Consider the following 14256-nt stretch of genomic DNA (forward strand, 5'->3'; position numbering starts at 1 on the left):
TTTTTGTAACATATACAGCTAAGTATTATTCCCGTATTGCATGGGAAATATTATCTCGTGAAGAAAGAGTTTTATCAGTACGTGGTATGATAAAGTTCGAGTGTTTTGTAAATAAAATATTTCTTGCAAAGGATAAATGTGCATATTTTTTGTTCGGTAATGCAGTTACACTTGGCTTTGTATAACCTGAAGTTTCAGCATTTTGCGCGGGATTTTCTAATATAGAATAATACTGTATAGTTAATATTTTCATTTCAAATACAGCTATTTATATAGTACGTTCAAATATAAAAATATTACAAAAGATTGAAGTGTGCATATTTATGCATTGTTACTACATATTCTTTAGATCTATATTTTTTTGTGTTATTATAATAATGTATTGAAACGAATATACTTTATATTTTTCCAAGGAAATAATGAAATCTAGCAAAAGCTATGGAAGTACTGTCTTATGGGGAGAATTGCCTCCTAGAGAAACTTTGAAACAAGAAGTAATTACACCAGATATTATAGAAAATGTTTGGAGACAAGTTATGGATGAAGCAAATAATACAGATTGCGATTATCAGATCGATCGACAACCAGAATATATACAGTAAAAATATATTAAAATAGTAGTACGACATACAATATAACATTAATACAGATATTATATAATAATATTGAACTATCTATTTAGGCTTCCTATAGGAAACTTTCATGTATTAAATACTATAAACTTTCATCAACAACTGAGAATGATGGTAAGTAGCCAATCTATTTCAATAATCAATATTCTATCAGTATAATTTAATTAGTATAATCATTATAAATAGGATGAAGGAACAGTATTGGGAAATTTATCTGTGATCGAAGCAGAGAATTGTCAAGAAGAATCTAAAATACCATGTAATCTTTTTCGATTTTTATCTGCAGATGTTGAAACGTATGTATAATTATTAAGACATGATATTAATTAATTATATTTGAATGATAAGTTTAGATTATTTTTTTCAGAGACACATTCAAAAATTCCTCTACTGTTCATCATTTAACGTCAGAAACAGCGCATAATTTGTTAAAACATGCTGTAATCGTTTTATTAGCTCACATGGGTTTTGAATATTCATCAGATTTAGCTATAGAAACGCTTACTGACATTGCTGATCATTTTTTGAAAAGAATGACACTTCTATTGAAAGTAGCAGCTGAACAAAAAGATCATGGATTCCCAGTAAAATTATTATGTTAAATGCAACTAAGAGAATGTAGAGATTTTGTATCTTACATTTATATATTTTATTTCAGGATGCTATGGAAAGAGTTTTATTAGAAACAGGGATAGGCGGGGTAACAGCTATACATGATTATTATCAGGAATATATTTTAAGATTTGAAGAAAATATGAAAAGAAAAGTAGAAACAATGATGGAAAAACAAAGGTAAATAAAATGTAATATCGAATAAGTTAGCATATTATAAATAACAGGAAAAAGATAAATAATAAATGGATTCAATGCTCTTAATTTTGCTCTAATTTGTAGAATAGTTTTGGATGAAGCAGCTAGTAAGTTGCAATTAGATGAATTAGATGAATTTGGTAATGTTTATCGAGAAGTACCAACACTTCAATTATTAGATCCAGATATGGGATTTCCACCTAGTCTTGATGCTGGTTTTCAAATGCTCTACAGTTTAGAACAAGACGAGTAAGATTTTTATTTATATTGTATATATAATAAGAACGATTTAGTTAAAATATAAAATATATTTACATATTTGAATATGTAGACTAAACAGTTTGGAAATAGAGGAAGAAGAAGTAAATGTAAGCGATTCTCCAAATACAGGACGATCTGATATATCTGCTGACAAAAAAAATAACATCCAAAATAAATAAATCATTTCTTTACGATTTTTTACTTAACGTTTTAAAAAAATAATTAAGATAATATTTATTAAGAAAAAAAAATTGTAAATATGGATTTTTCATTGTTATTGTATATTTATATCGAAATTACGTATGTAATTATTGTATATGCAAATATATAATTTAAAATAAAGCGATAGCAGCGCCAAAAAATACTGGCCATCTTTATACTTCCCAGAGTTCCTTGCGGTCTGGTTGACAACACGTCAAAAAATGGCAGAATTTGGACCTAGTCAGAGCGATATTGAAGAAATTTTTAAAAGATTACGTGCGATTCCAGCGAATAAGGTCTGATTAATTTATTTCTTCTATTGTATAAGTAAAAAGAGATATAGTAACTTGTAACATCAAGTAATTACATCTACTTAAATCAAATCACGTTTTATTTATGTTCCCAACCTATGAATTATCTATGAATATTCACTTTCTCATGTAACGTTTATAAGAATTATGGAAATGGCGAACTGGAAGCAATAGTGAAGATATTAACATTAATAAAATAATTTCGTAATTGTGCTTATTAAAAGTTCTTTTCTTTTTTAATAATATTTTTATGAGCTGTTTTTAAACAAATATTTAATGATGATACTTAATTTTTACAGACATGTTTCGATTGCAACGCGAAGAATCCAGCATGGTCCAGCGTGACTTATGGAGTTTTTCTATGTATCGATTGTTCTGCTGTCCATCGAAGTTTAGGAGTTCATTTAACATTCGTAAGGTCTACTCAACTTGATACAAATTGGACATGGTTACAATTAAGAAACATGCAATTAGGCGGGAATGCTAATGCTGTTAGTATCTTCTTCCTACTATTTTTATTTACTTGTATGTTGTGTATATCATCCAATTATATTTCTACAAATTATATTCTTATTCTGTGCTTTGTAGAGAAAATATTTTGCTCAATATAATTGTACTACAACAGATGCCCAACAAAAGTATAATTCTCGTGTTGCAATGCAATATAAGGACAAATTAGCATTAGCGTCTGCACTAGCGATGCGACGTCATGGAACAAAAGTAAGAATTTTTATCTTTTAAATTCTTATTAGTTGACATATGGTATACTATTGATTGAAACAGTTATAATTGTAAATATGCTAATTATAGGTTTTTCTTCCTTCAACAAAAAATAAAACACTGGTGAGCTGTGAAATTATTTTCACAAAGCACTATTTTAATTTTACTAATCTTTTTGCTTAACACTGTTTTGAAAAAAACATAGAGAAAAAAAATTGCTTTTAATTGCTAATGAAAAATATTGTCTTTTTGCATACATCTCTCAATCATCATTCAAATTGTTGGTTCACTCATATATTTGAGATATTACATTTTATAAATGTTTATTCATTCCATTGAAATATATGTAAATTCATACCATATATTTGTAATCAAAATTATGCTTACTGTAGTAGTTTAATACAAGCTTGTATTACATGTTCTTCTATAAGATTGGATGTTCAAAATACTTATAATATCAATATAATCTGGAATAATAATTTTATGTGCAGTTGCACTTAGAAGAAAGCGTGGAACCAGACACAGAAGAATCCAATGATGTGGACTTCTTCCAAGAGCATGAAAATTTTGATTTAAATTTAGACGAGTCTAACATTTCAACAGAAGAAAAAATTGTATCTAATTCTACAATACATAAAAAAGTCATAGAGAAAAGTGACACAAGTGCATCTTCGGAGATTGTTCTTAATTCTTTAGGACCATCTGTAAAACTTTCAGAGTCTGTTTCATCTGTACAATCTGAAAGAAAACCTACTATTGGCATTAGAAAAGTTCAGTCTAAACGACCTGGTGTAAGCATATTTATATTACTTAAGTATAGTATTACAGTAATAATTTCTAATGCAGATAATCATTTATGACTGCATCCTATGCAGTTTGGGAAAAAAGCTGGTGGCTTAGGAGCACAAAGAGTAAAAACTAATTTTGATGAATTAGAAAAAAGCGTCATAGAAGTAGGAAACGAAATGAATGAAACGGCAGGACATGAAGGAACAAAGGAGGAACGAGAGGAAATTGCTACACGATTTGCTTATCGTTATGAGCAAAATTTAAATCAGCAAGCTAAAAAAGTGGAAGAACTAACAAAACAGTTAGATCCATTAAAGGCTGGACAGGCAGAACGCCTTGGAATGGGATTTAACGCACGCAGGTATTTTTGTCAATTTTATCAAAAGAAATTTTTTATAATTTTCAACAATATTGCAGTAACATATAAATGATTGACACTATCTACTTTCTTTTTAGTGGTGCAAGTCATTCAGCTTTAGGAGATATGAAGACAATAACTCAGGAATCATCAAAAACTATTACAGCTGTTGAACCTAGATCAAGAGATATGGATGTTGATCGTGATTTATTTATGAGCTTGGATGAATTTTATACAGCTTTATCGATTCCATATTCTAATAACAATAGTAACAAAACTAAAAATGAAGAAGTTGTTGTTATTGCAGAACCAGAGCCACCTAAACGACAACCACTCTTGAGTCGTCAAAATAATAGTAAAAACGATAATAAATCATCGAGCGAAGGAGAAGCTCAAAAGAAATTTGGTAGTGCCAAGGCTATTAGTTCGGATCAGTACTTCCAAGACAGTAGTTATGATGATTCAGTAAGTAAAAGTAGTCGTTATTTTGCTAAAGTTTTATTCGAATTAAAATATGGATTTATTTATAATTTTTACTTATTCATAGTGGGAACGTAAAAGTAACCTTCGCCGCTTTGAAGGTTCATCCAGTATATCGTCAGCAGATTATTTTGGCACTGGAAGTTCTTTTCCGACTACTGGTTCTTTAACGGCTCGCTTTATTGAAGGACGTGGTGGTGTAGTTGATTTGGAAGATGTACGCGAAAGTGTACGTCAAGGTGTAAATAAAGTTGCAGGAAGACTTAGTTCCCTTGCCAATGCAGCAGTTTCTTCTATACAAGAACGTTATGGACTCTAAATATGAAAATCTTACGATATTTTATCATGATTGTTATTCAAATTATGTTAGAATATTTCTCGTCCATTCTTCAGAATTGTAAATAAAAACTTATAATTGAGCTGCTGTGCGGCCTGTTTTCCAAAAATGTGGCCTAAAGAATCCAAAATTGTGTAATGGAATTCATATATATTTACACATAAAAGCATAGTTTCAAAAAATTAAATTTACATTAAAGTCAGAGATAATGTTTTTATAAAAGCAATTAGTAAATTTTATGATTATCTAATAGGTTAGATCTATTGATATATCTAAAATAGAGGCCTCTAAATTTTTCGTCAAAAAGGAAAAGTGCACATGCTTAAAAACTCGACCCGTTCGTTCCCACTTCGTAACATCGATACTTGGCGTTGAATTACAACGTATACGTGTGATATAAAGAAGTTTGGTCGTAAGGTAATAACGATGATGGTTAAGAGAAGAGGATATGATCGTTACGGTAGGAGAAATGGAAAGAGAGAGAAAGGAGAAAGTATTAATATACCAATCTATAATGACTAAGAATTTGTACTAGATTTTTGACAACGTGAAATAAGGTGCGAATATGGCTTTCCATGAAGAAAGCATACTAGTACAACTGTCATATTGTCGCAACCAGTACCCATTAAAGCATCTGGTGCAAGACAGCAATTCATTAATTCTTCGCATATTTCTTCAGGATCCATAACACCTTCCATTTCGGTTCCTACGAATTTTGACCAAGCTAAACGAGTTTTTACAAAATTTACTACTTCCTCGCTCGTCATAACATCCCAAATTCCATCACAAGCTAAGACAACAAATTCCCAATCTTCGGTTATAGTAAATTGTTGTACCTCAGGAAAAGCTAAACAAAATATTTAAAATGTTCAAATATGCTGTATGTATTATTATAACAATTTAAAGTATTTCTTACCTGTTACAATTTGTTTCTGAGGTGACATATGATTGTTACGTTTAAACATAAAGTCTCCAAGAGCACGGGATAGGGCAAGGTGACCATTAACGCGATTGAATTCGACCCAACCACCTGCAGCCTCGATTCTATCACGTTCGTCTTTCAATGTAGGTTTATGATCTCGACTAAGTGGGACTGCATTTCCATTAATGCTTGCCACTGCTCTGCTATCACCTGCATTAGCCTGAACAAATATAAAATATTTATGTGTGAATTAAACGAAAATCAGAACTAAATATTATATATTTTACAAATAATTCATGGATCATAGAAACTTACACTATACAAAATATTATCTTTAATAAGTAGTGCAATAACAGTAGTTCCTGATTGTTCTTCTCTAAGTACCGTATCATTTTGCATTGCCTTATCCAATTCCAAGAAACCTCGTTGCATAGCCTGGACAATATTTCCTGTTTTATACTCACTTCGCTTGGTGATATATTCATGAAGATATTTTCCAGCATGTTGAGCTATCGCCGCACCTATTAGTTTTAACTTTCAATGCAAATAGCTTCTTATATTTTTCTATCAATACTAAAATTAAATTAAATGTAATATATGAATTACAACATATATCTACATGTATACCTGTATCCATTCTGTGCTACTTATGCAAAATACAAAAATATTATTACCTCCATGACCATCATATACTGCAAAAAAAGCAGTGCCTGGGTCATCTGGAAGAGAGAGAATATGCACATGGCAATCTTCCATTTTAATACGCCATCCTTGCATACAAGAACTACCCACGCGATAATTGGAATCTCTACAACATGCTGACTTTTTAGTTGTTACTGGTTCGCATAAAGTTTGCCCCATCGTATTTCTTAAGTCAGTACTTTTATTGTATTTATATCATATCTAGAAATATGATATAATATTTTTGATAATTCTTGAAAATAGGAATATAATAATGTAGGAACAAAACAATGTATGCGTAATTGTCTAACTGAATTTATAACTAGCATAATATTGAATGCACAATGTAACATTAATAACATAATATAAATTATAATGTATTCGTGGTATTTTGATTTAAAAAATTCTTACCTTCACGTATTGTTCAAATTTATGCGTGTTAGCTTAACCTTTTCTTGAAGAGTATAAATGATAAATAAAATAAATTCTAATATTTTGTATTAATTTACGATATAGATTATTCTTAATTCTTCTTATTTCCCATATTTTTAATAATCGGTAAGAAAGTACCGATTTATATGATAGGTTGACTTACGTCAGTCTTATTTGTAACGAAATAACGAAACGCGATCAGCTGATCGCGAGTGGTCCCTTTCGTTGTATAATGAGTTACTGTGACGTGCTTTATTTTCTTTAAAATTTCTTCCTGTTATATTCATAGAATTCTAACATTATTTTTATTTTATTATATGACATTTTCTCTGAAATATTTCTTTTAGTTCTATTATAAATAACGTTTCAGTTATAATAAAAAAATTGTTTTTTTTGTTATTTTAAAAAATGAATAAAAAGAAAAGAGATTATTCTATATTAAAAATCTGACATAATTTTAAAACTGAATATCCGAAAATTAAGCTCAATTAAACTTTTCGATTAGTTCAGAAAATTTAACCTGAGTTTTTATGTACTTAAAAATACTTTTTTAAATAATACAGGTACTGTGAAATATTTTTTTTTATAATAATATTAATAAATTACAGAGAATATTATATAGATATTGTATTTAAATTATAAAAAGACATCTACACTGGGATATAATGGGTCAAGATAAAATAAAAAGTCCACCAAAAATTCTGGATGAAACATTAAACTTTACTAAATCTGATAGTATTCAAAATATTTCTACTAAGAGTGAACAAAGTGATAAAAAATATGTATGTAAACATACTGGATGTAATGCAGCTTATTTTAAGCAGTCTCGATTAGACAGACACATAAGATTACATACAGGAGAAGTAATATTTTTTAAATATATCTTTTAGTTTTGTATATATTGTAATAGCTAAAAAATTTTAATTTTCATTATACATTTTAGAGGCCTTATAAATGTGATTATCCTGAATGTATCAAAGCTTATACTAATTCTAGTCATTTGAAAAGACATATGGAAGTGCATAATCCTACAAAGAAAAGATTACAGTAAGTATCTCTTTCATATAATATTTCACATAATATTTCATATATGTAAAATAAATTTTGTATATTTCATAATATAATTTTATTATTTTTAGATGTAGCAAATGTTCTCTAATGATCAGTAATTATCATAATCTAAAACGTCATTATACACGTGTACATAATAATGATAACATTTTAACATGTAATGAGTGTAATGCAGTATTTAGTAAAAAGCATCAATTAGTTCAGCATATTGCTGTACATTTTGATGTGACTTCATACAAATGCAGTAAATGTAATAAAGGGTACTTAAATATAAAACGATTGAAACGTCATGAAACAATGCACGAAAAAGGACAGAAAAGTTATCCTTGTCAAATTGTACAATGTTCTGAAGTTTTTGATAAATGGGCTTTACTTTGTAAACATAAAAAAACACACCATATTAATGGTATGCATTATATTATAATAATAAGAAAATGTATATTATAATAATTAAATGTATATTATATTAATTATAATAATAAGAAAAATTATTTTGATAAAGTTATCTACTCTAGTTACAATTAATGTCTATTTTGTATTTTTGCAGATTATAAATGCGATCAATGTGAGAAAGCATTTTCAACTAAAACTCGTTTAAAAATCCATTCCAAAATTCATGAAAAATCTAGAATTCTAATACCTTGTCCATATGAAGATTGTGAAAGATCGTATTTGTTTGAATCTAATTTGAAAAATCACATAAAAACTTGTCACTTAGGTCAGAGATTTATTTGTGATATATGTAAAGCAGGGTTATCATCAAAACAAAAATTAATAGAACATAAGCGAATACACGAAAGTAAAACAAAGAAAAGAATACCTAAACAATCTCAACGTAAAAAAAGAAAAGATGCTGGCATACCTAGAAAGAGTATGGTAACAACTCTGGCTGGAATAGTATTTACTCATCAAGTAGAAAAGGAACTCTTGGAAAGGGAAACTAATATTGTCGATGATTCCTGCATAGATGCAAGTTGAGATATATAATAGTAAGAAAATAATGTGTGATAATAAAAAATGACAACTTTTTAAATAAATCGTTGTTACATCAACATATTCTTGACAGGAAACATGAATCAGTACCTTGATACCTCTCTTATTAATTGTACTCACTAATTTTTAATAAAAAATTTATTCGATATATTTTTACAAAATTTGCTAGTATCAGATTCAATCGTTAATTGGAATTAATGTTTTCGTTCGTTTTGCAAGTGAATCAACTGTATCTCTTATTATTCGTTCTATATTATATTTGATAATATTCAATAAAACTTTTTACGATTTCATTTTAAAATAGTGTATCTCCAAAAGATTTTTAGTTAGAAGCAAAAAGTATGGTTAAAATAAATAAAAATTAGAAATTAAAATATTGATGTAATCTAATAAGAAAACAAATTTATCAAATAGTTATTCGTATGCGAGAAAAAATGTAAGATATTATATTAGTTAACGCACGATACGCAAAAAAAACAGAATCTTCTGAATATTTAACCTATAAAAAATTTTTCTTTAGAATTGTATACATACGTAAGATTTAAGATTTATTATATATAAAAATTAAGTTCAGATAATAATCATTTTATATTCGAAAACTTTATTTAAATAATAATATTCGATCGATTTATTTCCAGTATTTTTATCAGTTGTTGCATTTCTGATTGTAATTGGTAGCATTGATACATTGTATTAATCGTAGAGAAAGATTGAGGTTATTTTATTTCTTTATATTATTTTAATTACTAAACTTTTTTTTCAGATAAAATGGCAGCTGTGAATTTTAAAACATTGAACAAGGAGGAGATTATTGAATTCTTCAATTCTTTCGACACTGTCCTCACAGATTGTGATGGTGAGTGAATTTGTTTATAACTGAATTCTATTTTTGTAATTGCATATATATAAATATTGAAGGTGTTTTATGGATGCATATGACACCTTTGAAGAATGCATCCGCTGTAATAAGTAAGCTCCATGCTTTGGGAAATAGAGTCTTTTATATTACCAATAATAGTACAAAAACACTAGAAGAATTTATGGATAAATGTAAAATATTGGAATTTGAAGCTTCAAAAGATAATATTTTATGTACTGCAAACTTATCCGCTAAATATCTACATAAGTTAGGTTTTTCTAAGAAAGTTTATGTTATTGGCTCTGAAGGTAAGACATATTATCAATTGATAATTTTTGAATATATACAGTTCATTGATCTATGAAATCTTATTTTTCTATTTAAATATATTTAGTTAGTTTTATCTAGTATTGTTCTCAAATTGTAGCAATAACAAAAGAATTAGAAAAAGTTGGTATTTCACATTATGGAGTAGGGCCAGATGTCATCAATCCGGACATACCATGTTCATATACAATATTTAATAAGGATCCTGAAGTTGGAGCTGTAATTGTAGGATTCGATGAACATTTTAGTTATTCAAAAATGGTTAAAGCAGCAACATATTTAAATGATCCAAATGTACATTTTATTGGAACAAATACTGATGAAAGATTTCCACTTGCACAAAGCATTGTTGTACCTGGTGAAGATTAAATTTTTAATTTGTTTATATATTTAAATATTAATTATGAATATGTAAAAGTAATCATTTAAATTCTTATTAAAGGTACAGGAAGTTTAGTTCGTTGTATAGAAAGTTGTGCAGAAAGAAAAGCTCTTATAATGGGCAAACCTGAACCTTATATAGCTAATATTTTAAAGGAGAAATATAATGTAAATCCTGCAAGGACTCTTATGATAGGAGACAGATGCAATACTGATATTTTGCTTGGGACTAGATATGGTTTTAAAACATTGCTTGTCTTAACAGGAGTTACCAATTTACAGCAAGTAGAACAATGGAAGCAGTCAGATAAGCCAGAAGAAAAAGAGCTTGTTCCTGACTACTATATTGATGCATTAGGAGACCTTTTATATTATATAGAATTATTTACATCTAAATAAAAAAAAATTTATGAACTGGTAAAATTTAAATACAATTTGTTAATATACTTCAATTTTTAATATAAATCATTTATGATATAAACATCATTTTTTCTACTAATAAAACATTAAATGGAATTTTAGCTTATTTATAGATTAAAATATCTACATTTTTTTTTATTGATATCAATCAGTTTAAAAATAGACCATTTAACCTAGATTTTAATCCTTTGAGTGCTGAATACTTGTGGCCTATGCAGTCCGTACGAACAGCGCGCGGCTGGCGCTGACGATGGCCGGGGAATTAATACTTTTTTACGCAGTATGGATCTCGTCGACGGTGTATAACACATTATAATATAGTATACAATCCAATTACTATTCCGTTGTCTATTCCACATTGAATGAAAACATTTTTATTTTCAATATATACTGTTTATTCATCTGCTAGAATTTGAAATCCCAGTAATTTGATAATTATAATGTATTTGGATATTCAAAATCAGAAAATTAAACAAATCATAAGAAGGATTATATAATCATGGAAAGGCTTCAAATATATATATTTTAAGAAATATATATATTATAATTATATATATAATTATATATATTTTGCCGAACATATACATTTGACCATAGTACACTGATCATTTTTGCCAGGCGCATATTTGCTTCTATAGTCCATACTGATAGCATCTGCCGAGCGCGTATTTGAGTCCATAGTCTATATCGATAGCTATCGCTAGACGCATATGTGCGCCCATAGCACTCAAAGGGTTAACAAAAGATTTCTTTCTTTTTTGAAGGAAGAAAATAAAGTTATAATGTTAAAAATATTAAAACGTTCAACCAGTAATCTATTACAAATTAAACACGGTATACCTTTTTTATATATTTATATTAATTTTTTATTATTATGAGAAATCTTTGAAGTTTATCAGTTTTAACGAACAAAACAATACTATATAGAGCTATAATCAATCAGAACATTATGTAAGTTAAGAATAAACTGCCATCTATCAAAATTGAGGATATGATAGTTAAGAGCTATTATTTTGTTGCTATGTAGTATGATATAGTTATCACAAGTTATACTCAAATAACTACTTTTTAATGGATTGTACTTAATGTTAGTATATATATCATATGATTACATAACGTTCTACAGTCAAGGTTATTTTGTTAATGCTCGGTATGCAGTCGAGCAATGTAGTGCTAGATATTAGAATTTAACATTTAAGTTTGTCTAGTAAAAGTATTCTGATAAGAGTTATATGTCTCTACGCAAAAATCAATTTCATTCCATCTAAATATCGAAATATAGGTGTTTCCATAATGTCACCAAAACAATTGACATCGTTATCCAAAGATACATTGGAAAGCTTCCTAAATTCCATTGACATTGTTTTATCGGATTGTGACGGTAATATATTTAAAGATTAATGTAAAAAATTTACAATATTTATGTAATATTCAAAATAACTGATTTTTTTTATTACTAATATTAAAATAACAAATAATGTGTCAAGGTGTTTTATGGAAAGAAAATGACGTGATAAAAGGATCACCTGAAACTGTGAATAAACTTACAGAATTAAAGAAAAAATTTTTTTATATAACAAATAATAACACGAGAACGAGACTTGAATTTGTAGAAAAATGCAAAGGATTTGGTTATAAAGCAACTGCAGTGAGTATCGTTAACAAAAAGAAAATTTTTGTTACTACTAAAACATTTTACATTCTTTGTTTTTATTATTTTATTACATTTATTTATATTCTTATTTATGTTTATATAAAGTTTTTCTTTTTAGGATGATATAGTATGTACATCATTTTTAGCAGCAGTGTATCTTAAAGAAAAACAATTTAAGAAAACAGCTTATATAATTGGAAGTACCGCAATTGGTAAGGAATTAGAAGAAGTAGGCATCAAACATTGTGGTATCGGAGTAAGTTATTACAAACATTAGGTATAACAGTTGATTTCATATTTTATTGAAATATAAGACAATATATATACCATATTGTTATATAGCCTGATGCTATGGAAGGAGATGAATTGGATTTAGTAAAGGAGTTTAAACCAGATCCAGATATAGGTGCTGTAATTATAGGTTTCGATAAATATTTTAGTTATCCAAAATTATTGAAAGCCACTACTTATTTAGCAAATCCTAATGTTCATTTCATTGGAACGAATTGTGATACAGATAGACCTTCTCCAAATACAAATAAATACCCAGGTAACATTATAGTATGCATGTTTTATTTATTTCTTTATGTGGAAAACAAACAAAGTGTTACGTTATTTTCATCTTTATCCAGGTAGTGGTTGCTTTATAAAAGCTGTTGAAGTAGCTAGCAATAGATCTGCCATAATGCTTGGGAAACCAGAAACATTCCTAAGCGAATATATTACTAAGAAATATAACTTAAATCCTGAAAGAACATTGATGATCGGGGATAAGTAAATATTTAAAAATATTGAATTAATTGAATTCAAGAATTGTTGTAAATAAAGTAATTTAATTATTTCAGCCTTAAGACCGATATTCTTTTGGGAAAACGTTGTGGTTTCAAGACATTACTTGTATTATCAGGCGTGACTACAAAGTCCGAGATAGAATCTATTATAGCATCTGAGAAAATACAAGATGATCTCGCGATACCTGATTTTTATACCAATCAGTTATTAGATGTCTTCCATGTTTTGTCAAATAATAGAGAATAAGTGTTAGATTAAAAACAATTAACATTTTTAACATAATTTGTCGATAGATTCCATTGGAAAAAAGTTTATATATTACAAACATGAACAGAGATCTTTATTTTGTTGTGAAATCTCTAAGAATAATTCCATCATATTTCGATTTTTTCTTGTAATTGATTTTTCTTTTCGCTATATTAGCGGTTATATTGTAATAGCAGTAAAAGAACTTGATGTCAATATTAGTTAATGAGCTAAAAAATTTATCTGTTAACGCACAGACATAAACAATATTTTTATTGCAAAATAAGATCTTATTTTTGTTTTAATATATAAAATATTAATGATGTGTATGTACGAGTAGTTGAGGCATGTTGATAAATTAGGATGTTTAGAAAAAGTTATATAGAATTTAAAAATCAAACATTTAAATAAAATAAATTAATATATTTGTGTATTAAATGTCTTAAAACTTCAATCTATGTACGATAAAAATTAATTTGTTATACTTTATTATCGTTTATGCAATATTTAATGTAATGTTCAATTATAAAGCACCATTGTACATATATCGTATTATAAAGAAATGAAAACACAATGATA

General features: G+C 27.8%; 6 protein-coding genes across 10 annotated transcripts; 5 read left to right on the forward strand and 1 right to left on the reverse strand.

The window, feature by feature from the left end:
- The first annotated feature begins 17 nt into the window (after positions 1-17).
- LOC124422260 (STAGA complex 65 subunit gamma-like) lies at positions 18-1976 on the forward strand. The gene is made up of 8 exons (XM_046958484.1): positions 18-156; positions 414-598; positions 683-746; positions 819-928; positions 1000-1216; positions 1291-1424; positions 1527-1691; positions 1774-1976. The coding sequence occupies exons 2-8, from the start codon at positions 420-422 to the stop codon at positions 1880-1882; spliced, it is 978 nt and encodes a 325-aa protein (XP_046814440.1). The 5' UTR covers positions 18-156; positions 414-419; the 3' UTR covers positions 1883-1976.
- Positions 1977-2049: 73 nt separating this feature from the next.
- LOC124422257 (ADP-ribosylation factor GTPase-activating protein 2) lies at positions 2050-5121 on the forward strand. 2 transcript variants are annotated; one of them, XM_046958478.1, is made up of 8 exons: positions 2050-2200; positions 2515-2706; positions 2804-2935; positions 3026-3058; positions 3427-3726; positions 3811-4085; positions 4181-4547; positions 4630-5121. In XM_046958478.1, the coding sequence occupies exons 1-8, from the start codon at positions 2126-2128 to the stop codon at positions 4879-4881; spliced, it is 1626 nt and encodes a 541-aa protein (XP_046814434.1). In that variant the 5' UTR covers positions 2050-2125; the 3' UTR covers positions 4882-5121. The 2 variants fall into 2 exon arrangements, with proteins under 2 accessions (XP_046814434.1, XP_046814435.1); XM_046958479.1 differs by lacking the exon at positions 3026-3058.
- Positions 5122-5409: 288 nt separating this feature from the next.
- LOC124422262 (probable protein phosphatase 2C T23F11.1) lies at positions 5410-7139 on the reverse strand. Of its 2 annotated transcripts, none has more exons than XM_046958488.1 (5): positions 6914-7139; positions 6496-6755; positions 6137-6342; positions 5816-6041; positions 5410-5746 (listed from the first exon to the last, which is right to left on the reverse strand). In XM_046958488.1, the coding sequence occupies exons 2-5, from the start codon at positions 6680-6682 to the stop codon at positions 5418-5420; spliced, it is 948 nt and encodes a 315-aa protein (XP_046814444.1). In that variant the 5' UTR covers positions 6683-6755; positions 6914-7139; the 3' UTR covers positions 5410-5417. The 2 variants fall into 2 exon arrangements, with proteins under 2 accessions (XP_046814444.1, XP_046814443.1); XM_046958487.1 differs by having other exon boundaries at positions 6496-6724; positions 6914-7137.
- LOC124422258 (zinc finger protein 19-like) lies at positions 7116-9059 on the forward strand. Of its 3 annotated transcripts, none has more exons than XM_046958482.1 (5): positions 7116-7170; positions 7543-7797; positions 7878-7981; positions 8074-8411; positions 8553-9059. In XM_046958482.1, the coding sequence occupies exons 2-5, from the start codon at positions 7600-7602 to the stop codon at positions 8981-8983; spliced, it is 1071 nt and encodes a 356-aa protein (XP_046814438.1). In that variant the 5' UTR covers positions 7116-7170; positions 7543-7599; the 3' UTR covers positions 8984-9059. The 3 variants fall into 3 exon arrangements, with proteins under 3 accessions (XP_046814438.1, XP_046814437.1, XP_046814436.1); XM_046958481.1 differs by lacking the exon at positions 7116-7170 and adding an exon at positions 7346-7466; XM_046958480.1 differs by lacking the exon at positions 7116-7170 and adding an exon at positions 7354-7497 and having other exon boundaries at positions 7581-7797.
- On the forward strand, positions 8871-10988 carry LOC124422261 (glycerol-3-phosphate phosphatase). Its single transcript, XM_046958486.1, has 5 exons — positions 8871-8994; positions 9762-9854; positions 9917-10165; positions 10285-10542; positions 10627-10988. The coding sequence occupies exons 1-5, from the start codon at positions 8973-8975 to the stop codon at positions 10962-10964; spliced, it is 960 nt and encodes a 319-aa protein (XP_046814442.1). The 5' UTR covers positions 8871-8972; the 3' UTR covers positions 10965-10988.
- Positions 10989-11319: 331 nt separating this feature from the next.
- On the forward strand, positions 11320-14251 carry LOC124422259 (glycerol-3-phosphate phosphatase-like). The gene is made up of 7 exons (XM_046958483.1): positions 11320-11819; positions 12268-12366; positions 12473-12633; positions 12758-12895; positions 12982-13189; positions 13272-13413; positions 13485-14251. The coding sequence occupies exons 1-7, from the start codon at positions 11696-11698 to the stop codon at positions 13675-13677; spliced, it is 1065 nt and encodes a 354-aa protein (XP_046814439.1). The 5' UTR covers positions 11320-11695; the 3' UTR covers positions 13678-14251.
- Positions 14252-14256: the final 5 nt, after the last annotated feature.

This window comes from Vespa crabro, chromosome 2 (genome assembly GCF_910589235.1).
Source record: "Vespa crabro chromosome 2, iyVesCrab1.2, whole genome shotgun sequence".
Taxonomy (NCBI): domain Eukaryota; kingdom Metazoa; phylum Arthropoda; class Insecta; order Hymenoptera; family Vespidae; genus Vespa; species Vespa crabro.

Excerpts from the sequence above, each read along its gene's own strand:
- LOC124422259 (XM_046958483.1), top strand. The coding sequence starts at position 11,696 with ATGTGCGCCCATAGCACTCAAAGGGTTAACAAAAGATTTCTTTCTTTT. Across the intron at positions 12,634-12,757 it reads TTGGTTATAAAGCAACTGCA|GATGATATAGTATGTACATC; the intron begins GTGAGTATCGTT and ends TTTTCTTTTTAG. Across the intron at positions 13,414-13,484 it reads ACATTGATGATCGGGGATAA|CCTTAAGACCGATATTCTTT; the intron begins GTAAATATTTAA and ends TAATTATTTCAG.
- LOC124422258 (XM_046958482.1), top strand. The coding sequence starts at position 7,600 with ATGGGTCAAGATAAAATAAAAAGTCCACCAAAAATTCTGGATGAAACA. Across the intron at positions 7,982-8,073 it reads CCTACAAAGAAAAGATTACA|ATGTAGCAAATGTTCTCTAA; the intron begins GTAAGTATCTCT and ends TATTATTTTTAG. Across the intron at positions 8,412-8,552 it reads AAAAACACACCATATTAATG|ATTATAAATGCGATCAATGT; the intron begins GTATGCATTATA and ends GTATTTTTGCAG.
- LOC124422257 (XM_046958478.1), top strand. The coding sequence starts at position 2,126 with ATGGCAGAATTTGGACCTAGTCAGAGCGATATTGAAGAAATTTTTAAA. Across the intron at positions 2,707-2,803 it reads TAGGCGGGAATGCTAATGCT|AGAAAATATTTTGCTCAATA; the intron begins GTTAGTATCTTC and ends TGTGCTTTGTAG. Across the intron at positions 4,086-4,180 it reads ATGGGATTTAACGCACGCAG|TGGTGCAAGTCATTCAGCTT; the intron begins GTATTTTTGTCA and ends CTTTCTTTTTAG.
- LOC124422262 (XM_046958488.1), bottom strand. The coding sequence starts at position 6,682 with ATGGGGCAAACTTTATGCGAACCAGTAACAACTAAAAAGTCAGCATGT. Across the intron at positions 6,343-6,495 it reads AGTATATGATGGTCATGGAG|GTGCGGCGATAGCTCAACAT; the intron begins GTAATAATATTT and ends TAAAACTAATAG. Across the intron at positions 5,747-5,815 it reads TCAGAAACAAATTGTAACAG|CTTTTCCTGAGGTACAACAA; the intron begins GTAAGAAATACT and ends TATTTTGTTTAG.
- LOC124422260 (XM_046958484.1), top strand. The coding sequence starts at position 420 with ATGAAATCTAGCAAAAGCTATGGAAGTACTGTCTTATGGGGAGAATTG. Across the intron at positions 1,217-1,290 it reads AAAAAGATCATGGATTCCCA|GATGCTATGGAAAGAGTTTT; the intron begins GTAAAATTATTA and ends ATTTTATTTCAG. Across the intron at positions 1,692-1,773 it reads TACAGTTTAGAACAAGACGA|ACTAAACAGTTTGGAAATAG; the intron begins GTAAGATTTTTA and ends TTGAATATGTAG.
- LOC124422261 (XM_046958486.1), top strand. The coding sequence starts at position 8,973 with ATGCAAGTTGAGATATATAATA. Across the intron at positions 9,855-9,916 it reads TGTCCTCACAGATTGTGATG|GTGTTTTATGGATGCATATG; the intron begins GTGAGTGAATTT and ends TAAATATTGAAG. Across the intron at positions 10,543-10,626 it reads ACAAAGCATTGTTGTACCTG|GTACAGGAAGTTTAGTTCGT; the intron begins GTGAAGATTAAA and ends TTCTTATTAAAG.